At 41.6% G+C, this 26866-nt stretch overlaps 1 protein-coding gene across 2 annotated transcripts in view; it reads left to right on the forward strand.

Moving 5' to 3' along the window:
- The window catches only part of GRB10 (growth factor receptor bound protein 10), a 132404-nt gene that overhangs the window by 99433 nt on the left and 6105 nt on the right, over nt 1-26866 (forward strand). For both annotated transcript variants that reach the window (XM_063130371.1, XM_063130381.1), the window contains exons 6-16: nt 50-206; nt 7955-8070; nt 11251-11325; nt 13417-13554; nt 14923-15033; nt 16304-16402; nt 18643-18720; nt 21280-21396; nt 23135-23201; nt 25564-25651; nt 26276-26369. In XM_063130371.1, the coding sequence (XP_062986441.1) occupies nt 50-206; nt 7955-8070; nt 11251-11325; nt 13417-13554; nt 14923-15033; nt 16304-16402; nt 18643-18720; nt 21280-21396; nt 23135-23201; nt 25564-25651; nt 26276-26369 (1140 nt within the window). The remainder of the gene's footprint in view (nt 1-49; nt 207-7954; nt 8071-11250; nt 11326-13416; nt 13555-14922; nt 15034-16303; nt 16403-18642; nt 18721-21279; nt 21397-23134; nt 23202-25563; nt 25652-26275; nt 26370-26866) is intronic.

Genomic DNA, 26866 nt, shown 5'->3' on the forward strand with positions numbered 1-26866 from the left:
ATAAGGCTGCTATTTATAATATGTATATCGTTTTTGTTTTGTTTTGCAGGATGTAAAAGTCTTTAGTGAAGATGGGACATGCAAAGTGGTTGAGATCCTAGCAGACATGACGGCCCGGGACCTATGCCAGCTGCTCGTTTACAAAAGTCATTGTGTGGATGACAACAGCTGGACCCTAGTGGAACATCATCCCCTCCTAGGATTAGGTAGGGAGGAATCTGGAAAGGAGACTGCCTTAAATGTGAATATAGAATACATAGTAATAAATGGTTTCTGTTCTTCTGGATGATCTCTTAGAAATCCTTTCAAAGTATTTATATTTGTAAGAAGGGGGTGGGTGGAATTACTTTATGCGACAATTTGAATACTAGGCATTTGAGTTAGAGAGAGAGAGATGATTTTAATATATATCAGAGAATCAGGGCTGGTGATGAGTGTTGGTATGACTAGGAAACTGCTGAGGATCCACTGACAAGAGCCCCTATAACCTGTTCCTCCTTTAAACCATTGCAACCTGCTTGTTCACCAATTCCTTGCTCTGGCCCAGAGGGGTATGAGCAAGCAAGCAAACAGTGCTGTTGAGAAGCAATAGTAGTAGCTGCCATTGCCTGCTTACTCACTGACTCTCTGTTTGGCCAGCAAACAGGTGGTAAAATTGATGAAATGGTGAGGAAGACGAGTAGCAGCAATGGTGATAATGGACTAAACTGACTGAGGAGGACCTATGGAGGGTATCTTGCTTCTCAAAACCTGAAACCAACACTACATAATATGTTCAAAATATCTACACATCAGTTCTGACAATCTCAGATATATTTTGTGAATGTCATTATATCCCACCCACCCATTTTTGAATATACTCAAGTGAATGCTGCTGTCAATCACATTAGGTAACAATATTCATCAGTGTGTATCTGACTTCTTTAGGGACCCTCCTCAAATTTTGGACATACACATATAATTCTGTTTGCACCGATGACTTCTTGTGGTCAGTCTGTGATTATAGCAAATAGTTTGTGCTAGAATTTTTGGACTCCCATGAGAGAGTCGGATTTCCTTCTCAACTCAGCTAATCATCAGCTGAGAGTCGTGGGTCTTGAGCACGTTGCATCGTTACAGTCTATTTAAGACCATAGGTGAGAGAGATATTTCCTTGAACTTGTTTTCAGGATGGTGAAAATGACACCACCACTTCAACCTGCATCATGGGATGCTCTTACACATACCTTGGTACCTCTCTTTTCCAGGCAGCGGCTCTCGCACCTGGTTGAAATTAAGATGCCATGGTTATAGTTGGCAAGGGAGAGCTATGGGGAATTGATTTAATGGCTTATACCTGAAGAGAACTCAGATATTGGTGTGACTCTTCCTTACATTGTTTCTTTCAAATTTATTAGTGGTCTGTTGTACTATGCAGTTTTAGTCCCTTACTCCAAAAAGGTTACAGGTTATAGAATGTTCCCTGTAATAAAGCATTATTAAATATTAACTGACAATTTCATTTAAAAGAAATAAAAGATATGGTAGGCGAGAAGAAAAGTAGGCAGACAAACTCACTAAATCTTTATGTCAGTGCCTTATAAAGATACATTTTAGAAATAGGGGACCTTTAATAGACATCTTTTACAGAAGAGAAGCCATTCTCCATGTTTGCGAGGTCTTAAATGAACAGCACTAACGAGAGATAAGTTGGACATTGGAGACTTGTGTTTTGCAAATGCATACAAGTAGAAAATCCTTCAGATTTGACTTCTTTTAAAAAATCATGCATAGGATCAGTGCAAAGTAATAAATGTTAGAAAGACACTTGTGAATTCACTAATGCATATGGAAGAAAATGTTGCTACAGGCACTCAAGTTTTGAACAATATTCTTTTTTTTTTTTAACTGATGCTCATTTTAAAAATCTGGGTCCTCTTTTTATAGGCCCTTTCCCATCCGAGATTACCAAGGTATTGTGTAAACAGAGGCTTTTCTCCTTTGTGTCCAACATCCTTCTCCTGCCAGATTCATTCAGTGATGCCACAATTCAGTGTCTGTGACATCACAATAGCTTCCATGGTGACTAATTGTGCTGTCAAACCTTGCTGTGTGACATCTCTGAATGAATCGGGCAGGAGGCTGATTAGGAAATCAAAAGCTTCTGTTTACACACAAATAACTTGGTAATTAACAATGATGGGAAAGGAGCAATATACTGATCAGTCAGTATTTTATTTCAAATGCCTCCTGAATTTTAGTTTGAAATCCATTCTATTCTGATGGCAAAATAGCTATATAGATCCCGGACTTGTGCAATATGTAAATGAGAGCTTTAGTCCTACCGAAACCTTTCCATGGTGAAAGAATGATTACCGCATAGGAGTTCCGTAGTTGTATGTACCAAACATTTATGGTGCTTCTCACTGCTTTTATAGTGAATGGCCTGGTTTGAATGTGCATGAGTCTCTGAGCTTGTGCACCAAGGAAGCTCAAAGCTTTTGTTTCCATTTTTAGTTAACCACAGTTTAGTTATTTTTGTCTGAAGTCTAAACTGTGGTTTCTCTTAACTATGGCTTATTGAAACAAGCCAACTTAATAAACCATGGTTTGAAGTTGGTTTCTTTCAATTAACTGCAGTAAAATCTGACTACAGTTTGACTGAGTTCAGACATTATGCTAAATTGTGGTTAGTTTAAAAATAGAAGCAAAAGCTTCCAATCTCTCCTTCATAATCATGACATAGGAGAAAAAGAGAGGGGTCAGCTGATGAGTTCTTTGAATGAAGTGATACTTCACCAAAAGCATATTAATACTTTACATTTATGTAGAACTTTAGAATGTTCAAAGTACCTTACAATAAAACATTTATCTCGATAATCTTTACATGATAAATCAGTAAGATAAGGCAAGTCAATATTATTGTTCTCATATTAGAGATGGGAAAGCTCTAGCTGGGATGTAACAGATTCCACCTATTGAGGTCATCAGAGGTAAGATTAGAATTAGGAGCTTTCTGGTTCATAGCTTTAAGGGTGCAATCCTATTATGATGATCACAAAGCTCTGAACTCAGGGGCTTACACTCATCATATGCAGGGCAGGAGGAGGAGCGGAGGCTACATTCACCTCTCTGTCCTTGCGCTGTGCATTTTCGCTAAATGGGCTTTTTTGCCCATCTAGCAAAAGTGTTTTGCCTCCTTTCCTTCCCCTCCAAGAGAGGCCCCAGGATAGCTCATATCCTGGCCTCTCCAGGCTCCTCCACTCACTGCCTACTGAAACACCCCCTTTCCCCCCTCTCCAAGGTCTCATTCCTGACCTCACAGAGGCAGCTGCCATGATTCTTTCCGTGCTGGCTGCGATGGGGAGAGGGGACCAATCACCTCTCTGAAGTTGGAGCATGTCCCCTATATCAGATCTGGATATCTGAAGTATCCTATGGCCCCTCAGAAACTATCTAGGGGCCATAGGATTACTCCCTCCATCATTTAGCCACTATGCTACACCTGATGTCATAGGTAAAAATGGAATATACAGTGTTGGTGGATAATTTTTGTCCCATGATGACTATATTTTGCATACAAGCTCTCAGAGAATTTAGGTTTTCATTTGTATATTACTAGGGGTTATTAGGAGTGGAATTGAAAATAAAACTGCCAATATTGTAATATTCATTTATTTTTTCTATATATTTGAAGCTAATTAGAATGTTAAGCTTTCTCTTTGCGACAGTCACAGATGGATGGGGCACCATCTAATCATATTGTTATGGATAGTTTTCAGCTTGAGCCACCTGAGTATGTCTATAAACTGCTTAGAGTGTTGAAGCCCACCACATACACTCTAGTTCCTTACCCTTCTTGGCTATTGAAATAGGCCAGAGAAGGGCTGGAGGTATGGATCTCAGGTATGCCGATGCTTCTGTGAGGGAAGGTGTGGTCCCCACTGCCCTAAAGAAGGTGGTGCTGAGCCCTTAATTGAAAACCAAGAACAGCCAAGTTTGGACCTGAATACCATCCAGTTTATAACTTTCCATTTTGGTGTATGGTATTGGAGAATGTGGAGGATTCTCAACTCCAGGTGGTTTTGAAGGATATTGATTATTTGGATCCATTCCAGTTAGTTTCAGGCCTGGATTTGAGACAGAAACAGTTTGATAGATGACGTATTGAAAGATGATGTATTGAGAAAAACATACAACATTGGATACTTTTTAAGCTTTGTTTTTCGTTTTACTTGTATTTGGTAAACATGCTAACTTAAATTATTCTCCAGTGATTTTCCAATGCAAACTGAACATTTTCCAACAGAAACTGAAAAATCTCCAGTGCATATGAACCTATGCAAATTAGCCTAATTTGCTTTGGAAGATTTTCCAGTTCATAATTTTTTCAGAATGCCCACATCACTGGTTAAGGGCAAACACAATGAAGCTTAATCCAGACAAGATAGCGGTGCTGGCTGGAGAATGCTGGGATGTTTAGACTTTTCTGTCTAAACATGCTTAGGGTTTCACCCTAAGAGAATTGGAGCAGATTGTGGAATCATGTGCTCCCTATCTGGTACAAAATGATCACTGTCCTGATTCCTGTTTAACAATGACTTGCGAACTTGTTTAAATTCTTGTGTAATTGAAAACCTACTTAGCCATAGGATGTAATTTTTAACTGTGGTTAAAATCAAGGTTGTGGGAGGAAGTGGACAATCCCACGAGTTGCTCCATGTCTTTTAAATGTGGTAACCCCTGTTAACTCTGTTCTGACCCACTGAATACCGAACTTGGTTATAACCTCTACAATAAATAACAGGAAACACCACTAATTTAACCATATTGGTAGGCAGAGGAAAGCTTTTTTGTGATGCTACTTTAGGAGTACTTTCCTAGAAATATCTAATAGACTTTGGTGTATCACACATAGTGAAGTTTTAAAGAGTGTGTGTGACAGAGACAGACAGTATGACAGTGATTGTTCTTACCATTACTCCTTCTATTTTTAAGATACTGCTTTCAGTAAAACATTAGCTCTTTTCTGGTGTTTAATATTCACCCGTAATGAATTTGTGAAAAAGCAAGTGGGATCACAGCTAGCCACACCCTTGAAGATGATACATGCATTGGCCACACCCTGCCAGCCAAGACATGATTGGCTCAGTCTTTATACACATTGATTTTTCTATGCACATTTCCATGGGGACAAGAACCTAGGTCAATCAGAATTCCCATTCCTGGAGAGAAAACTCTATGTATGTCAGGGGCCATATGCCAGGAATTAAAATTCAGCTAGCTTCCTCTGACATGCTGTTTTTCTGCATCTTGGTGAAGCATTCAAACATGCAGCCGTGTACCTACAGTCTCATCCAGGGTAAGCTGTCGTTTCCACTAATTGTATACACTGACCCTTAACACTTCCACTGAAGAAGTAACTGCTAACTGATGTCTTCCATAAACTTCATTGATTCCAGTGTGGTGAATGTAAGACCAGGTTTCTTTGGTTTAAACCCAATGATGTTCATTACTACTTCATCAGCACGGTTTTATTTATTTATTTATAATTATATACCACTCCCCATTGAAAATTTCAGAGTGATGTACAAGATAAAATAAAATAAAAACAGAATAAAACACTTAAAAATAGATTTTAAAAGAAGCAAAATGTACAGTGAACTGTGGCTAGTCATTAAGGAAAGGCTTCCTGGAATAATGACGTTTTCAGGAGGCGCCGAAAGGAATACAAAGTTGGCGCCTGCCTGTCCTCCAGAGGCAGGGAATTCCATAGGAGGGGGGCCACTGTGCTGAAGGCTCTTCCCCTGGTGGACTCCAGTTGGAGGATGGGTCTATGTAGAACCACCAGGAGCAGGCCCTCGGATGACCTCAGTGACCGGGCAGGTTGGTAGGGGAGAAGGCGCTCTCTTAGGTATCCTGGTTCCAAGTTGTTTAGGGCTTTGCACACAAGTACAAGAACCTTAAACCTGGCCCAGTAGCGAATAGACAGCCAGTGCAGCTCCCTCAGCAGAGGAGTTACATGCTGGAAAGGGGCAGCTCCAGACAACAGCCGAGCTGCAGCGTTCTGCACTAGCTCCAAGCCTCCGGAGCAGCTTTAAGGGCAGCCCCACATAGAGCGCGTTGCAGTAATCCAATCTTTATTGCTGAGACCAGTGGCTTAAATCAAGTGTTCTGGTTTAATTAATTTGTGATTTAGGCTATAGCTTTTAAAAATTGTTAATAGACATGCCTAGTATTCTTTTGTTGCTGATCTTCACTATTTATTCAAAATACTTATATGCTGTTTCTCCTTTCACTCAGGGGCATCATACAGTAATTAAAACCCTAAAACTAACGTTAAAAAAACAAAACAAGATGCTGTAAAAAATAAATATGTCACTGAACATACTAAACTCTTCAAAATTCAGGCTGTTCCTACTGGCAAAGCTGTACAAAAAGGCTAGGACTAGGAGATGTTAACTCGAAACCTGTGAAGTACAATATGCTTCCCTTCAGATGAAAAGAATACCAAAGCAGTATGAAACGTTCCAATATGAAAGAATACAATGCTGGGCCTTTAGAGGTGATCTTAAAGAGGTGGGGCAGCAGGGAAGGGCTCACAAACCCCATGGCTTATTTTATTTGCATTGAGTGAACACTGGATGAAAAATTAGCATACAAGTGAAAGATTCATATAGCATAAATGAATAAAAATGATTAAGATTAGCTTGCTTTTTATACTAAAATATGTTTCATCATTGTAGTCTTAACTTTTATTTCTGTCGTTATCCAGAATTTCATACATAGAACAAAGGTCAAGATCCACCCAAAGCTAAACACTACTAATTCCCCCAATTTGACTGCAAGAGAATTAAGCATGTGCTTAACTTTCCCAGTTTGAGCAACTAACTGTTTTTACCTGGTTGAGCTTTTATATTGTATTTTATATTATGGTTTTATACGTTGAATGGTTTTAATTTTTGTGAACCCCGCAGAGAGTTCTAGCTATTGGGCGGTATAGAAATGTAATAAATAAATAAATAAAGTTAGCCATGACTGACTCAAACCCCATTGTTTTCACTGGGGTCTACTCTAAGTATAAGTAAATCTGGATCCAAATACATTTAACTGGATCATACCTAAGGATTTTACATGTCTATATAAGACAGTGTATTAAATGATGATGTACCTTTTGATATGGTATAGTAGTTTTATAGCTATTTTATGGCAAGTTTTCTTTCATCACAACTTTTCTTTCATTACCAAATGCTTACAGTTTTACCAACTTCAGAGGAAACATGCCAATATAAGTAGATGGTTACATTTGCTAGAGGTGTGCCCATCTGATGAAAACTCTGATATAACGTTTCTGGGTCTGTGTTCTCTTCATATTGAATTATTGTTGAATTCAGAAAGAATGTAAAAGGGAAACCAAAAGGATTCTGAGGTAATCTGCTTTAGAACAGTGATTTTCAAACTGTTTTCTAAGGAACCTTGGAGGTTTTGGAAGTGCAACAGCAACTTCTCAATAAGAAGATAAATAATGGCCAGGCTTTCCTGAAAGAACCCATGTGTAAAATCCAACATAAGTCCAATTTAGAGTAGATCCATTGAAATAATTGGACTTCAGTTAGTCATAACTAACATAAAGTCTGATTCATTTCAATGGGTCTGCTCTAAGTATAACCTTTGTTGGGTTTTGCTCTATGTTTATCATTATCAATCTTCTTCTGCAACACACTGCCATATAGGAGTGTTGGATGTAGTCTAGGGCATATAAGGCTTTAGTGAAGCTCTGAAAGATTTAGGCAGCACCTTTTGTTACATGAATAGAATGTGAAGTCTGGAACGTGTGCCACATTCCTCTGTTCAGAGGTTCTTTGGTGCCCTGGAAAAACTTCTCTGAAGGTAGATACTTTGAAAACCACTGGTCTGGAACATGGATATTTTCTTTGTGTCCATGTGCATTTACACTTTTAACTTTTATCTATAGAGAGGTGCTTGGAAGATCATGAACTTGTTGTTCAAGTTGATTCTACAATGGGGAGTGAAAGTAAATTTTTGTTCAGGAAGAATTATGCAAAATATGAATTCTTTAAGAATCCTGTGGTGAGTATCCTATTTTTTCATGTTTAGTTATGTTCTGTGGTCCTGAAAAAATCTATCTTCTGTATGTGGCTTGTATAGTATGAAAATCTGAGTTGGTTTCAAATACTTGTTAGTATCATAATAGTAGTATGAAAATAAATGATCTTGTTTGCACATAAGATTACCCTATCATTTATTTAATCTATGGATTAATAATAATAATAATAATAATAATAATAATAATAATAATAATAATTCTTACCCGCCTCTCCATTTTGATCAAGGCGGGGAACAACAGTAAATATAAAATACATAAAACTGAATTATGCCCAGGATTTGTTTGGCAGACAATTAAACAACCTATGGTTTGTTTTCTCAGTCCCTGGGTAGTTTGTTTCCCTCCTACTTCACCTGTTCTCTGCTGAATCCCAAATGCTATTGCAGCACTATAGTACTGGCATATAGAGTGGCTGGTTTTCCCCCTGCTCCTGCACACCAGCTCTGTAGCCTGGTGAAGCAATCCATGAACATCCCACGGCTCTTGGTTCACATGTGATGACAATCCATGGTTTAAACAACCCAGAGTTCACAACCCAACAACAAACCATGGGTTCCCTTTCTGTGTTGTTTGTGGTTAACAAACCATGGTTTGTTAGCATGGCAGAGTTTGCACATCACAACAATCCAGAATTCAGCAACTCATACTATGCGTTAGCATTATATGTGAACCAGGCCAGTCTTGCGATGCAGAAGTGGAGTAACTCTGAGCAGAAAGCCTTGCAGTAACAAGGAATACTGTTTCCATGTGAATAGTTTACAGGAGGTAAACATGCCACTGCTTCCTCTTTTTATGAGGAAACTCTTTGCCACCAGCTTGTGCTGATATTCTAGGGGGAGGCAGGCTTGTGCACAGGTACCCCACCACCACTATGGAGAGGGGCCATAGCTTAGTTGTAGAGCACATGCCTTGCATGAAGGTGGCCTCAGGTTTGATCTTTGGCTTCTCTAGTTAAAATTCAGAAAAGGGCTGGGAGAGTCTGCAACGTTGCTGCCAGTCAGAGCACACTGTACTAGGCTAAATGGAATGACGGGCTAACCCTTCATAAGGCAACATCCTTATTTACACAATGTGCCTAAAAGCAAGTTGCATAGTTGTCTCGATCATATGAAAGTGTATGGTGATTGCTCTGTCTATCTTAAAGCCCAATAGAATCAACTTTTGGTTCGCCTGAGAATTCCTGTCGGGGGGAAAAGTTCACCTTCCTTTATTTGAGCTAAATGTAACCCAATATTTTATTATTTGAGAAGTGTATAATACTTTTTAATGACAAATGTTTTGGTCAACAACTTCCATCAGCCTTATCCAGCATAGGCAATGGTGAGGAATCATGGGAGTTGTAGGTAAAACATCTAGAGCATGGGTTCTGAACAAGGGGGGAATTCCCCCCCGGGGGGAATTTTAGGGTTCCGGGGGGTTGGAATTGGGACCACTATTCAGCAAAGTATGATGTCCTGTAGATTATGTCTTCCTACACATGTTATTAAAAACGTCCCAGAAAAGTGTCATGTCGTCTGCAAAAGCCAGGCCTTTGCTCTCTTTTACCTCCCTCCCTCGTAATCCTAGAAGTTTCAAGCCTCCCATTTAAAGGGGCAATGCAAAGCATGGGAGCTGAGAATGTAAAAGGGGCCATGCTTTGCATAGCCCCTTTAAATGGGACTAATATAGAAAAAAATAAAAGATTTCCCATATTATATGCATATTATTTGGAATGCACATTTTGCAGCTGCAGTTTGTGCTTTAGCTATTAAATGAGTATTCTGTGGTAGGGTGTGGGGGAAGAAACCATCAGCATTTAAAACCACTATCCAGGATAGCTTAAAAATGCAAATGTAAGCCTATGCAGATAAAGGGTTTGAATTACTTAAGATGCCCCTTAAGCAATTGTTGGGATCATCAAGAGTCCTGCACAAATGGCCTTGTGTGGCGCTGTAAGTCAGTCACATTCAGGGGCAAGAGGCAAACGTTTGTGTCAGTTGCTGGCACTGGGACTGCTGACCCAGCCCTCTGAGCTGCTGTTCCAGCAAAGGCGATGCAGAGCATTGAGGTCTAAAGTACTGAGCATTGATGCTTAATTTCTTGAAATAAGAGGTGCCAGGATTTATACCTTCCTATAAATTTTGTTCTGTGACCTGGAAGGCCTTTCCCCAAATGCCAGGTAATGTGAGTGCAAATTAAGATAAAGGGGAGACACTTCGCACATACGCTAAAGCATTCTTTGTTGATGGTGGCTTTGAGTGCCATTTTTTTGGCAGAAAGGTGGGATATAAATAAATACATGAAGTACGACTTGGCATGTTCCAGGGCTGAGCACCTCAGGAGCTTCAATTCACATTAATCTCTGTTATGATACTTCCTATAGTTCCACCTATATATTAACCAGTGATAGACATAGCTTAACCTGAATGTTTGTCATACATTCATTCCCCTTCAAGCAAGCCTTTGTGTGAAAAGCAAAAGAACTGGCTGTCAATTTTAATATTTTTCACACATTTCAGGATTAGGCTGGTGGCATCACAGTGGTGCAGAGGGAAGCTAAGCTGAAACCATGGGAGATCCAGTTGGGTGTGTGTAGGGGAATTACATATGTAAAACTATAATTGTTGTGGGAGCGGAAGATGCTTTGAATTAGATGTCCTGCAAAGGTTACAGTAATGTTCTGGAAGCCACTTTTCCTATAGTCCATCCCATGATGTTGCTGTAATGTTTAAAAGCTCACAACCAGAGATCCTTCAGACACAATTGTTTTCTTTGCACAATCCCAGCTGTCCCCACCCATATGGTTGCAGTTTCTCACAATGCTGTTGGAACATTTAAAGCATGGGTGTAGACTCTCAGGCCCAGCCCAAGGGCTGAATGCCTCCCACCCACCCCCATTTCAATGCAGCCCTCTAGAATCCAAGCCTCCTTCCCTTCGCCCTTTCCCCTAACCACCAATCATTGGGTGGTTTCCCAGATTTTGTGCCATTTCCTCCCCATGTTCTAAAAGCTTGAAATGCCTCTCCTGTTTTGCCCCCACCCCACTGGAACACGGCCTGGAGAGCTTCTTCAAAATGGAATTGCTGTATAAAAAAGAGGTTAGATGAATCCTAATACTAAGCTGTCTTCTCATCTGTTTATCTCTCTTCCCCACCCACCCCCAGAATTTTTTTCCAGAGCAAATGGTTGCTTGGTGTCAGCAGTCAAATGGCTGTATTCCACAGTCACAGCTCTTACAGGTATGCTAAAGATATTGTAGTTGTCCTCTGTAATGAGCAAAGGAACTAATATGTAATTGAATATATTGAGTGGAGAGATGCATACTTTAAGGCTAGGCAGTTAATGAAATAACACAATGTTAAATACAAACTAGTACTGTGCTGGCATTTAAATAAACCCCAGCATATCTATTTAAAATATTCTAGATCCTTTAAAATGTTATCATTTCTGGCTGCATGTTACTTCCCTTTTAAAGAAAGGGAAGTAACATAGAAGCCAGATATGATAAAGTCATTGATCAGGTTCGCATGATTGCCGCAGGTTGTGATGTATGGCACTGTCCTGAAAATTCAAGCTATGGCTGCAGTTTGTTATGTTGTCCAAACTCAGTGAGGGTGGGTTGTGTAAGGATTAAACCACCCTTGGAGAACCCATGGCATGTTTAGGGTTATGCGAGGGTTGTTAAACCCTCGCATAACTCACCCCCACAGGGATCAGATGATACTACAAGCCATAGTCACGCCTTGAATATTCAAAATGACCACTGGCACTGCCCAGAGTGGTTTGTTTCTCCAAAAGCGCCATTATTTCTATTGGAGACAGGCGAACTTGCAAACGCCTAATTGCTCAACTAGGACTAAGCAGAGTTGCCAGATTTCCTGAGGCTCAGGCTGGGAGCTCAAGGTTGGAATTTTCTTTGGAAAAAGAGGGTGGCACTTGATATTATGTTTTGGGCATTTTAAAAGAGACCTTAAACTTCTGCTATGAAGCATTCCTCCTATTTCTCATGTGTTTCCAAACTATATTAATTATATCCATTTTGTTTGCCTCTCACCTCTTCTCTCCTGCAGAAAGAGATACTGAGGCTGGAAATAAAAGCTAGGAAAATGGATAGCAAATGGACAGCCTTGCTGAAAATAGCTTGCCCCCTTACGCTGGCCCCAACACTGAGATTTAACTCCTTCCCCCTGGAAACCTTGGGAAGGGGGCAAAGACCCTCAAATTACGGGTCAAATTCTGAGACTCACAATAACAGAGTTGTTAATTAGCACTCTAATTATTCAACAACACCCCCCTAAAAGTAGTAACTAAAGTTGTGCTCTGAAAATTATCAGGTAATATTATTTCCAGTAACACAGTTGAGTATCCTCTTCCCCCCAATGGTACCATTAGTTACTCGCAATTCACACTCTTCATTGACCTGTTTTAAGTTAACAATAATTCAGGATAGATTTTTTTTAAAGTTTGATCATCTTGTTTTTGGGTGTACTTGGGCAGAAAAGTTCAACTAACACCCCCCCCCCCCGAAAATCATAAAATATTCACTTTTGAAGGCTGAAGATAAGCACAGTATAAGTAACAAAAGGAATTCCTGTTGGAATAATGGAGAGCAACCACTAACATAAATTACATTGCACTAGTACAAACTATTGGAGTGCAGCACCAATAGCATTAACTGTCATGCAGATTTCCTGGGGAAATCAGAGCACCCAGCTGGCGTTATTGTTGTTGCACAAAGAGTACTTTATGCAATGTAATTTACATTAGCAGTTACTCCCCATTAGATACTGCCCAGTTTTGGGTGTGTGTGAAAATATAGATAAAAGTGGTTAAGATGCACATACAAATTTATTATAATTATTAGAGCATTTGACCATTGTTTTCTTACATTAAGCATCTGTATTGTAAGACATTTTCGTCCAGAATGTATATAAACTAATCTAAAAACAATAGTAGATATTTTAAGTATGTTCTTTGTTTCTTTGGCATAATTCATATTGTGTTGCCACTCCTGTGCAATGGACTTCTGGAACTGTTCATCATTACCATGATAACATTCCTGTTGAAGAAGTTGGATTAGAAAACACCATTTCTCGTTTGAAATACTGGCTCTCAGTTTAAGGTGGCATTTTTCTAATGGGACTTGTATTCCAACCCGGCAAAAATGCTGTCTGATGCAATAAGCTAGCCTTCCATAACCTTGTGTCCTCCAGATGTGTTGGACTGCAACGCCCATCATTCTAAACCATTAGTGGCTTGTATTTACTGCAGTTGCCCTTATTTGCTCTTTGTAATGATAGAATTCCACATTTTCATTTAAACCCTAACAGAATTTTTTAAACTCGAGTAGCTGTCCAGAAATTCAAGGGTTCTTGCATGTGAAAGAACTGGGGAGGAAATCGTGGAAGAAGCTGTATGCCTGTCTGAGGAGATCTGGACTCTATTGCTCTACAAAAGGGTCTTCAAAGGTAATTTCACTTAGGTTAATTTAACAAAGATGGCCTTTAGACCTTTAAGCCATCACTTCTGTTTTCTGTACTGTGTTTGGGCACAATCTACCAGGAGGTTCAAGCCCCATTCAAATGAACATATTAAACAGGTACACTTCTTGATAATCTCAAAGCAAATTAAAACAAACAAAAATGTAAATATGAACAACCTCATAATTAATTGCTCATAATTGCTCATAATTAAAAGAATGTGGCACCAATTTTATTGCAACAGTAAGCAGGTTTATTGTATTTATGTAAACAATAAAAGCCGCCAAATAGAATTACGAGCTGCAGCAGTTCATTGTATACAAAATGTCAGTTTAAAATAAAATAAAGTGAATGCATGAGAAAACTCTATGAAGAAGAAGGGCCCTCACAGCTTTCCTAAAAGCTTGGAGGGAGGGAGAGTATTCCACAGTGTAGATTGCCCTCTTCTCTGGTGTCATCATCTTGAACGTCTTACGGCTGAGGCCTTCAGAGGAGTAGAACCTCATCAGATGTAGTCTGACTTCAGCAGATTGATCTAAATATCTGTAGCGGGTCCTTGTCAATCAGATAATAAAGTACAGTATTAGGTGCTTTATAGACTCTACTTCCCACCCACCCACCCAGCCAGCACTGTCAAACCCAATTTAGGGTGCAATTTAAAGACCATCTTCCCTCATATGAACTACACACATCTTAAAGCAGTCTTCCCCCACCTGGGTGCCCTCCAGGTGTTTTGGACTACAATTTCCCATCAGTCCTAGCCAGCGTGGCCAATGGTTAGGAATCCTGGGAGTTGTAGTCCAAAACATCTGGAAGGCATCAAGTTGGGGAAGGCTGCTCTAAGATGTGTGTAGTTCTTATTAGGGAAGATGGTCCTTAAATTGCACCCTAAAGTAAATTGGGCTTGAGAGTCGGTAGTGGAGTAGAGTTTGTAAAGCACCTGATACTGTACTTTATTATCTGATTGAACTAAATATCTATAGCGTGTCCTTCTCAGAATATTTTGAGTTTTTTATCGTTACGGCCCATGTTGAATGGCCTGCATCAGCGGTGGGCAATGTGTGGTCCTCCAGGTGTTGTTGAACTGCAACTCCCATCATCCTTCACAGTTGGCTGTGCTGGCTAATGCTGATGGGAGTTGTTGGTAATAATATACGGAGGGCCAAATGTTGCCCACTCCTCTTTTAAATAGTTCATGGTCTTGTACAATTATGCCTTGTAATGTCCTTTAGTGTGCTTTTACTGCCCTCTTGTGGCTACATTTCTACTTTCAGAGAAAGGACATGTTGAAGAGTGTTGTAACTTTAATTATTACATTACATGTTGTAGCTTTAATTATTACAAACATTTCCACAGGAACCAAGGCACCTGCAGTTGTTAGCTGACCTTGAAGATAGCAATATCTTCTCATTGATAGCAGGCAAAAAAATGTACAATGCTCCTACAGATTACGGATTTTGCATAAAGGTAATTCTTTACCTTATTTTTTTCTCCCCTTCAGAAGCAGATAGTTCTGTTTAAAGCACAGAAGCTTTCTAATTATTGAGGTTAAAAATGCTTATGGTTTCTCATGTAGCTTTGTAAATAAAATCATGGTTTCGGCTATGTATCCTGGAGTTTTCCTTTGTCAGGCCTGATTGAGCAAGGTGATCCAAGATAATGTATCCCAATGAAATGCATTCAAACACAGATCCTGAATGGTCTATCCGATTTGAGTGTTAACCCCATCCACTGTGTATTTGTGTTGTGGCTATTCCTCCCATTGCAATGCAGTATGAGGAATTGGAGAAACATGTCCCCACCGCAAACTAGGCTCCCTAATACTGTTCCTTACATTGTGAGACAACGTTCTGTGTTTCTCAGGGTTGCATTTTAGTTGAAGAGCTTCGAGGTTTTCATAGAATTGAAAGCTGTCAGATTTGGTGTTATGTTCACCCTATAACCACAAAGGACAGGTGTATCTTAATGGTGTGAGCAGGGGAGTGCTCGTTTCAAAGCTCACCTGAACCCTCAACTCACTAGGTGACCTTAGCCTGGCCACTCTTCGCTCAGCTCCATGCCTACTTCTGTAATTAGGGGTTGATAATACCTGCCTGCCTACCTTACTAGGTGGCTGTCAGCATTTCCAAGATCAACCTAAAGAAGCCTTCCTACCTGGCACCCTCCAGGGGGCTGCCTTGACCGTGCCAGGTTGCCCCACTTTTATAAAAACAACCCTGCGCTTTTGCTGCTGTGGGGTCATGTCAGGTAATCCTGACTCCGGAAGCAGCGCAGGCTTTCTAGTGGTCATTTGGCTTGCCAAGCCCACCCCCTTGCCCGGCTTCCGGCAACTAATGGGAGGTGACTTTCCACCTGGGAATTCCCTCGCCATGGCGCTGGAGTGAGGACAGACAACGAAAGAGCCATGCAGACTTCACTCCAGCAGGAAAAGTTGGGGGAAGTCCCTGACTTTTCTGCTGCGCATCTTAATCTCTTTGCTCCACAGTGGCAGCGAATCGGCGGCTGCATCATATAACTGATGCAGTGATAATTTGCAGCCACCACAGGGCAAAGACGATGTTTAGACAGCCCCCAGTTGTGTTGAACTACAACTCCCATAATTCCCAGCCAGCATAGCCAATGTTGGGTGCCAGGGTGGGAAAGCCTGTTAGCATTAGGATGCCATACATCATGCCTATGCTGTAAATCTCTTGCCTTTGCTATGGGAAAGTATATACTTGTTGTCCTTGTTTTGTAGCCCAACAGAGTGAGAAATGAAACTAAAGAATTAAGACTGCTGTGTGCTGAGGACGAACAGAGCAGGACATGTTGGATGACTGCCTTTAGACTCCTCAAGGTACTGTTTTTCCTTCAGTCTTGGTGCAAGTTCACAGTTGTACTGGCTTCCATGTCAGGGCCATTGCCTGCTTCCAGCTGGATGCCACTCACATAGATGTGGTGACTGTGATAAGCAGTGCCACTGTGTGAGTCCTGTGTGTGCACTCACTCCAGTTCACACCATCACAGTACCCCACAAAGGGTCCGCAGTGATCATGTCAGTGGCATGTATGGTCTCTACCAATCAATTCCAGTTCTTACAAAATGGGTCAGTTCGGACAACACGTTGGTCAATAGTGGACTATTTAATCAATCGCTGCTTAAACAGCCCCCCCCCCCCTTGACTAACATGTCATCTGTCGGGGGGGAAACACACCATGGTTAGTTATTTTCCAGAAATAACCAACGGTTTGCATAGTTGTTTCTCTGCACAACTGTTGATGATCATGTCGTGAGGCAGGCTCCGTGGACTATTTCCCATGCCTACAGAGTCGCGGCACAAGAGTGGGTCTTGCCCATTGAGCTTGGGGAGCTGCCAATCATACTGTCCCTTGGTGGGGCTGCGTGATCGGGGGCTCACCACACGCTTCCCTCAATGTGCACATGTTGTCCTTGTGTGGGGTGCTGCTGGTTGCGGCGACCCACATGTTCCCAGGGATGTGCATGTCCCTCCCCACTTCCATCCCCTTGAGCTGATCTCCAAATGGATCGCAAGTGTGGGAGGTGTGGTTTGCAATGTCAAACCATGGGAGAAATCCATCCATCAATATTGGGGCGGGCGGTGCAAAGCTCTGTCCTGCAGCTGCCATGAGCAGGACAGATCCTTGCACGTCCCGTCCCCATTCGGCAGAAAAGAACGGGAATTGGACATGCCAGCATCTCTTCTGCCACTGTGGCAGGAGAGATGCTTGTGTGTCCGATTCCCCTCCTCTTCTCCCGAATGGGAAAGGGATGTGCAAGGATCTGTCCTGTTTGTGACTGCTGCAGGACAGAGTCTTGTGTGGGTGTGATGCCCCTCCTTCCCCGTGGGGGCCATGGCAACAGGGAAGGGTGCAGTGTTGCTATAGCTGCCCACTTCCCTGTTGCTATGGCCCCGATGGGGAAGGACGTGTCAACACCAAGCCATGTGATCCTGAGCCATGTGTGTTTCTCCGCACACAGCCGCAACAGAAGCAAGAAGCTGCGGTACGGTTTCGTCGTGTGTCAGGGCACGAGAGATCTACTAGAGGAGGATGTGTCAGTGCTGAGTGACATTGCCTGTACTTGCGCGGCTGCAGCAGCAAGGACCAGCAGGCGCATCGCCTCCAATGACAGGGAAGGCGATCTTTCTCTAGTGATGGCCACTGCCAAAAGATGTGCCATCGCCGGAGGAAGAAGCAGTGGAGGAATCCCACCTCCTGACAGAAGGAGAGATCCATGCGCTGCCCCACAGCCACAGTGTGTCTCTATGTGCTACATCTCTCCTCCCCCCTACGCCCCTCCCCATGGAATGGCAGTGCCCAGATAAGGTAAGCCATTCGGTGGGGGTGGGGGTGAAGAGACAACTACTCAACTGAGTGTCACCACTCTACTCCACGGAGCACTACTTCCATGTCGCTCGTGTGGCACACAAATAGTCATCCATGGAGTGGACTATTCACACTCTGTGGACTAAAGTGTTGTCCGAACGTATCCAGTGTGTATGTGTGTTTGTGAGGTGGTGGTGGTGGGCTGCTGAAAGTGTGAACCTGGCCTTGTTCAGATATATGAAAGGAATCTTAGTTTTGTTTCTTCCCCAGGACAACCCCCTTCCTCAAAATTCTCACGTAATACTCACCTGTAAAACTGTCTCTTCAGATGGTTCCCAAACTCTTAACTAATGAGACATTTCGCCAATTGAAGTGGTAGCCCAACCTTCTTGTGCTGATTGCAGCAAGCGTTTTGACAGCCTAATAAACAACTCTAGTAACCAGCTGTTATTTCTCAATGGTCATATGTCATCCTAAATGTGTAGACATGTAAACAGACTTTGTGGGAAAAGACCATCTTGTGTAAAGTTTGAATGCCATGTACACGTAAGGTTGAGAAGCAAGTTATGGTGCAACCCTGTTTTCCCATGTTGCTCTGGCTGAAGAGTTTGTCATTGAAAAGACGATTATATGGCCCTTTAAAGATTTAGTAGCATAGAAATAGTAGGGAAAATCCAGACTGACACACAGCTCCACACTATTGTGATCTTATTAAAAGAAGCTGCTGCATATTTTTCTCTCTCATCTTCAGTATGGGATGTTGCTGTATCAGAACTACAGAATCCCACAACAGAGGAAAGCTCTGCTTCCACACTTCACCACTCCTGTGGTAAGTTTATAATTTTAAATACAGACTCCTTTCACTTGTATTACAGTCAGTTTTCTCCATAGTTTAGACAAGAAGCATCTTCCTGATAAACAGTGGCTTTAGAGTCACAAATGATGGATCAAGAGGAATAAGATTGCCTGAAAGCGGATCGGGGAGCAAATGGCTGTGACTAAAACCATGGTTTCCACAGCACAGTTATCCAAAACATGGAAACCTAAGACCGAAATCAACTTGATTCTCACCACCTAGTAACCTAACTTGAGGCTCTTTGGGAAGAGTTCAAAGAATTGGATCTCTGTATCCCTACAGAGCTAAAACATATTTGTTTTTGTATTTAAGAGAGCAATGCTATCATCCAAATAACCATCTCAGGGAGTTTGTCCTCTGAGGCTATAGACACTGCCACAACCTCAGGAGAGGAAATCCTAACAGGGAACACACACACCCCACCAACGTTCACAGCTGCTGCAGAAAGCACCACGACCGCTTCCTCACCCGAGGTTGGAGTTCTCGGAAGGAGGCAGGGAGGTGCTGAGCATCTTCAGGATCTTAAACCCTTCCAGCTCTTATCCCTGCCCAAAAGCGTGTCTAGTGAGATATCAGCAGAAAGGAGGACAGAGAGGTGAAGAGCACCTCTATCGCTCCTTCTGCTATAGGATGAAAAGCATAGGATTTTCAGAGCACTCAGACATCAGAGCAGTTCCTGGAAACTACATTTGTTCAAGACGTGGAGAGCACGGTAGATAATTACTATGAAATTGTAACACATCCAGTCCAGTTCCTCCCCACCCTACTCAAAACTGAACTTAAATTACCTTTCAGACTTTCTCAGATGCTTAAGTCTCACTCAGCTGCCTGCTTTGTACACCTGGCAAAATCAGGTCCTGTGTGCTATACATCATGTGTGATGGTGTACAGCAGCCTTCCCCAACCTGACGCCCTCCAAATGTTTTGGACCACAACTCCCAGCATTCCTGACCAATGGATATGCGGGCTGGGGCTGATGGGAGTTGTGAAGTCCAAAACGTCTGGAGAACACCAGGTTGGGGAAGGCTGGTGCACAGGTTTGGTACACAAACTTTAACTAGGTCTGTAAAAGGAAAGTCGTACATACTGTGTTTCTAAGAGATAAACCTGTTGAATTTCCTTTGCCTTTATGTGTTCAAGTATCTTAAAAGTTGTAAATCCCCAGTTTTGTCCTGTTGGCTTCATTTTGAGGTGGGAAATTCCTAGGCCCTTGCAAGCAGAATTATAATCCAGTCATGTCTCTTAGTCATCTTCATCAGGAAGGAATCACATCTGTGGAAAAGGATATTGTGGAGGCAATGACTCACAAACCAATAAAATAGAATAAGATACAAAATTGGCCAAGTGGTATTATTTCATTGACAATGAGTTGGATCCAGATTTATGCTGGATCAACTGGGCTGACAGAAGTGGAGTTGACATCTGCATCCCCACCTTCCTATAAAAGCCCCTTCAGCCCCCTGAACATGCTACACAGAGAGACAGGAGACGCTGCAGAATGGGGTGAGCTATGGTGTGTAGGGGGAAGGGGGTCCCCAAAAATCTGGTGCAGGGACCTTCCACAAGCAGAGCCCTTCCCCTTGTAGAAGGCGGCTCCTGGGAACAACCCTGTTTAAAATTTAAAATAAAATTGGACAGTGAATTGGACAGCTACTCCCACCTCCAGCAACCACTTGTTGAGATCCAGAGAGACTGTGCTGTATATTCCATTTCCACAATAGTTCATGCTGTTGCAGCTTGGAGCACGGCCCAACTTTCCCAGAGTGTCCTTGCCTTTAAAACCCTCCCCAAAGAAATGCAGATATGTTCCATTCTTTGTCTTTTAGAAGGCATGTTAAAGCCTGGTTGTCTCGTTCCTCCAAGCTTTCTTATGATTTAGTGTTGGTGTGGGTATCTTACTTATTTCAATGATTCTGCTTCCTTGCATTATTTCTATTTGTTTAATGGGTTTAATTGTGACTTTATTCTGAGTTCATTTTTATTATGCTATATTCTGTTAAGTATGTAAAAAAAAAAGGCAAGAACTATGGGTACTTTAGGCAGGCCCAAGGGCTTGGCCATGCCCAGTATGATCTTTGATTTTCTTTGAACAGCAGACTCCCCAATAGCATAACACAAGCCTGCTTTTGAAAGTCCCCCTTAGTTTCAAAAGTGATTTTCTATATGTTGAGGATCGGACTGCTTCTTTTGGGGAAATATTAAGTCGAAAGCCCCCTGGAGTATACAGAACTATTTGCACTGGTCTCCAGATCATAAGTCTCTATGGAGCAGTCAAAAAGTCTCTATGGAGCAGTCAAAAGGCAGTCAAAACATGGTGCAGTGTGGGTACTATACCCATATCTACAATTCTTATTCTTTGGGCCCTCATAGCAACATATCTGCCTATACAAAGCTAAGAATAGTCTGGAAACTTGAAAATCTCAGAAGAGTTGGGAGCAGCGCTCAAGTGCTAATAAAAATGATAATGATGATAATTATAATAATAATAACCAGTAGTTGTCTTCCTTTTTTTAAAAAAAAAAATCTTTTCAGAGAAGTGTGTCTGAAAATTCCTTAGTAGCAATGGATTTTTCTGGACAAATAGGAAGAGTTATTGAAAATCCAGCTGAAGCACAGAGTGCAGCCTTGGAAGAAGGGCATGCTTGGAGGGTAAGGGAGTCCATGTGTTGACTTGTCAGACAGGTTCCTGTGGTGACCTGAAAAAGGATAATGGCTGACTGCGAAATGTGAACAGTGGCCCGAGGGGAGAGCAAATGATCACATTGCCAGTGGTGGCGTGGCTGCTTCTAGGGCCGGTGCTGCCATAGAGGCCAGTCAGGCGGCCGCCTAGAGCGCCAAGGTAATGGGGGTGCCAAACGCCACGCCCGGAAGTCGCCATCCCACTCCCAGAGCCGCTCTAGCCGAGCAAGGGCAGCTTCTGGGCGCCCAGCTGAAGCCAAGCTGGGACACTGGGGTGGGATGGGGTGGGGTGGCGGACGGATGGACGGCTCCACGTTCTGGCATCCGGGCACGCTGGGCGTCAGAACTTGGAGCCGTCCGCCCACCGCCACCCCAGCCGAAGCCAAGCCGGGATGCATGTTCTGACTTTGGGTGAGGGAAAGGTAACACGGCCTCCATCCCCACCTGTCTCTGCCTACCTGGGGTGGGGGTGGAGGTGTACGCTGGGGGGTGAGGGGGTGAAAGCAGCTCACCTTGCCTAGGGCGCAAAATAGCCTGGCACCAGCCCTGGCTGCTGGTGGTGGTCGTAATGCTTCAAAGAATTTGATTGTGTGGGTGGGGGCTGGAGAAATGTCCACTTCCCAGGGCAGCATTGCTGGGTATAGCTGTGTGTAGAAGGCTCTTTGAGGAGGGCAGAGGGGCACACACTATTCATTTCCATCTGTATCTCCCTTTTCTTGAATTGCATTAAGAAAAAAAAATCAATATAATTTATTAAATATTTTTATCCTGCCCTTCCTCCATTGATCTCAAGATTGTATACATGGTTCTTCTCATCTTTCTCTCACCAATCCTGGAGGTAGATTAGACTGAGACACAGGGAGTGACCTAAGATCACCAATTAAATTTTGTGGCTAAGCAGGAATTCGACCCCAGGTCCAAAGAGGATGTTCCATGGCCTTGATTGTCATAGGGCTAATGTCTTGTTCTTTGGTTGGTTGATGGACTATCCAACAGCCCCTCATATGATTAAAACAGATTTAATTTGATTCTTATTCCATATGGAGAAAAGGTAGAATCCACCCCCCTCTGCCATTCTATTCTTTGAATGAATAGAATGGCAGATGCTTTAGGGTGGATTCCTGCATTGAGCAGGGGGTTGGACTCGATGGCCTTATAGGCCCCTTCCAACTCTGCTATTCTGTGATTCTATGAAAAGAAAAACAATGTTTTATAATAGTATTATTGGGAATCAAGAATTGGAAAACTTGCCTTGACTGTCCAGGGCTTTTTCAGTATGAAGAAGGATACCAGTAAAGGCTATTTTAAATGTAAACGTGATGTATCTTTCAAGAATTAGTCGTTTTATCCTGCCTTTTCTCTAGAGAGATCAGGGTAGTATATATGGTGGTTCTCTTACCCCATCCATCCTGCTTGTTCTTACAGAATGGTTGTGAGGATAACACATAGTGACTGGTATAAAGTTACTCAGTGAGCTTCAGGGCTGACTTGGAATTGAAAGCTGAGACAGGAATTTACCACCAGGAGTTTTTTTTTTTTAAGATAAAAGAAATGGGCCATAGCTCACACATCCTCATCAGACTGCAAAGCATTTTCTGTAATGCCCTCAAGAAGCTCAGACTTCATAGGTGTAGCTTTTTTTAACTGCATATATCTGGTAATAATTACAATTTGACTGGAGTTTTATGCAGAGTTTTTTGTTCTGCAGAAACGCAGCACAAGAATGAATGTCTTGGGTAGCCAAAGTCCACTTCATCCTTCCATACTGACCACAGGTAAGAAAAAATTGAAACTGATATATACATAGAGCTAGGTACCCCATTAATTTCAGTAGGAAAGTTAAGCCTCTGTTTAACTCCCTTACATTGAACTCATGGATAATGCCCCTGTTGGTGAAAATGTAATCAAATTTTAAAATTTAACTCAGTCCATGCTTGCTGCTTTTGAGTCAGAAGGTTCAGGTATGTTCTTTCTCCTTTTGAACTGGACCATTGGGGTTTAATTTGAGCCTCACCTTCTTTAAAGTTTAGCCCCAGAAACTGTTATCAATTCCAGGGTTCAATCTTTGAACACATGGAGTTAGATCTAGACTTATTTAGTGCAGACCTATTGAAATCAATGGGACTTAAATTAGTCATGACTAACTTAATTCCCATTGATTTCAGTGGGTCTGCTCTTAAATCTGGATGCATCCCATGGAATAGTAATAAGCAACAAGCAGCCCCTCCCATTTCTCAGGCTTTCTTCCCTGATCCAGTTCTCTTTTGCATAACAGAAATTTATTTTATTTTATTTATTTCATTTTTATATTGCCCAATAGCCAAAGCTACCTGGCACTAAGCATATTTTATTGTATTAGAAACTAAATATCATACAATTTAAATGAAAAAGTCAGCTAACCATTTAGTTCCATGTTGAGTTTTAATCCAAAATAAGGTTGTACACATAATAAGATTGTGAAAGATGCAGAGTTATGGAGAGAAATAAAATACAAATTAGCATGGTGGATTAGTCTGGTTTACACTTGTTAATAGTTACATGCAGAAGGAAACTCCTTAGCTAGAAATTTCACAAGTACATCCTTACTGAGACTTGTTAATTTTTTTGCGCATTTTCAAAGCTGCTACAATGAATTTTGCTATTCTGAATGTGATTGTGCAGTAAATACAGTCATTCCTCATGGCTGGAGTTCCTTCTAAGTTTTAGCAATAATGGCAAAATACTATTAGTTCATACTTCCATATACATTTCATATTCCAATAGAAGGGGGTGGAAGTTTCTCCACTGCTAATTAATTCTGGAAAAACACCCTAGCACTCCCAGGGATGTTATATGTCTGGCATGTTATATGTCTGGCATGTTCATCAAAGGGAACCTTTCACTCTCTCTGCATCAGGTGTTCAAAATACTGAACATGAACGATCATAATGCTTGAGTATTAAAGTGTTTATTTACAGAAAGAGAAATCAGCGCAGTTATTTTGAAATGAAACATCTTTCAAACATTGCAATGACCAGATACAAAAGAGGGCAGGGCTCCTGCATCTTTAACTGTTGCAGTAAAAAGGGAATTTCACCAGGTGCTGCATACATACAAATGAGACCTGCTGAAATTCCCCTTTCTACACAAGTGTTAGATACAGGAGCCCTGTCCTCCTCTCCATTTGTTGAACTAAAAACCATATTTTTTTGTTTTATCATAGTTTATACTCAGCTGCTCATTTGACAGTACATACTAAATTGCCCCAGTGTGCTCACTCACACTCACAACAGCCCATGGTTTGCTTACCACTGGTTATGTAATTGTGCAAACCAGTCTCTTGGCAGATAGTTGACTGGATTGGTCTTAGGGCCTTTCTTATATATTGGTATAACTATAGCTGACTGCCACTCAAGTGGGAAATAGCCAGAACCATGAATGTGTGATAACAGTTGCATGGATACTGTACACTTTGTACCTAGGAAATTGTAGTACTTCCTCAGAGCAGCACGTTCATTTGCATTGTGGAATGTGGTTGCACAGGCTTCATGGCCATATACTATTTGTGACAATGTGGGTACTATGGTGTACTATTTGTGATGAAGTCTCAAGTGGCTGAAAAGTTTACATCCCCACGCTCAGCATGCTTGTGTCCTTTTCTGAACATTAGTTTTTAATTTAACTTTTTTATAAAAATCTTTGGAAGTTTTGTGCTCCACCACTGTACACTTTTGTAAAGTATTGAGCATCAGGGCATTAAAGGTATAAAAGGCTGGGTATTGGAGTCTTAAAGGTGACAAACAGAAGCACATAGTACCCTTTATAGACTAGTACCCCCTTATACTAGACTTGTGTGCTGGCAATAGAATAGATCCAAGTATAGAAACCTGTTCCTATACGCAGATTGCATTCTCTGAATAAGGTAATCTCACATTGTTTTGGAGAAGCATGGGATAGGAATGTGCAGAGCAGGATACATGATTGGCTTTTTCACGTCTGTGCTCTCTGGCATGAGGTTGAAAGCTCCAACTATTGCTTTTGCACAAAAAATAGGACATTATCTGGACACACACTTATTCATCAGTAGGCTTGGTGGTATGTGCTTGAAAAACTGTGTAGTACAATATAGTGGCATTTAACAATGTATTTTTCCTTCAGTTATTCATAGGACACAGCACTGGTTTCACGGCAGAATCTCTAGAGAAGAATCACACAGGATTATTAAGCAACAGGGGCTTGTAGATGGGTATGCATTTTTCAGTCATTATGTGATATTTACCACTGTGCGTAGAGATCCCAGTTATAACCATGATCTTAGTGCCTTTATTCATGTGCACCCAGCTTATATAGCTTGAAAAGCTTGTGGCATAAGGTCCTTGGAAAATAAACTGCAATAGTATGTTCTTTTACTGGAAATGTATAGGAACGTAGGGAGCTACCTCATTAGACCATTAGTCCATGTTAACTCACTACTGTCTGCACTGGCCGTGGCTCTTCAGGGTTTCATACAAGGATCTTTTCTGGCCTTACCTGGAGATGCCAGGGATTGAAACTGGGAGCTTCTGCATGGAAAGCATGTGCTTCACTGCTGAACTACAACCCTTGCCCAGGGTCACTTACATAAGAATGCTCAGGTATTCAAGGCAGGCATTCTTCTTGAATACACCAGATGGAAACTTTAAAAACTTCTGCTTGTATTTGGTTTTTTTTTTGCCCTGAGCATTGGAAGGTTGTCACATTGTCAGCAGTCAAATTCCAGATTAATTATGAATAGTGATAGATCCCCATTTATGCTGATGACATAATAAAACATTGATGTAGATTAATCTGGGAAGTCAGTTTAAAAGTAACCTATCATGTTGTTTCCTAGGCTATTCTTGCTCCGGGACAGTCAGAGTAATCCAAAGGCATTTGTACTTACTTTGTGTCACCATCAAAAAATTAAGCATTTTCAGATTTTGCCGGTAAGTATAGCACTTTTACAGTATGGTACAGCATTTGTCATAGGGTTTATTAAGGATTTCTCAAGAACCATATAGTTGATCAAAGCAGCAATTCGATTTTCTCTTTCTCCCTTGTATTTTTCTCTAAATATGTTATATTGGACAATGCCTCTCCACTGCTGTGGCCCATGACCTGCCCCATCCCCGTTCATACAGTGATGGTCCATTTGAATATGGCTGATGCATATAAAATCCAATGTGCATAAGAACAAAATTGCCCAGTCAACCCCCTGGAAAATATCTAGTAATCGACCGTGCAGTTTTGACCTACTTGCCTGACATTTTATGGACGAAGGCTGTATTTGGATGTTTTATCCTAACATAGTTGACGGAGATGTGATGGGTGGGAAAGAAGCCACACACTCTCTTCTCTCCAAGCGTTGGACTGGATCAGCCAAGAATAACTATCCAATTTAGGTCTTCATCAGCAATCAAGAAAATGAACATGATGCAAAAAA

Source organism: Elgaria multicarinata, chromosome 1 (genome assembly GCF_023053635.1).
Source record: "Elgaria multicarinata webbii isolate HBS135686 ecotype San Diego chromosome 1, rElgMul1.1.pri, whole genome shotgun sequence".
Taxonomy (NCBI): Eukaryota; Metazoa; Chordata; class Lepidosauria; order Squamata; family Anguidae; genus Elgaria; species Elgaria multicarinata.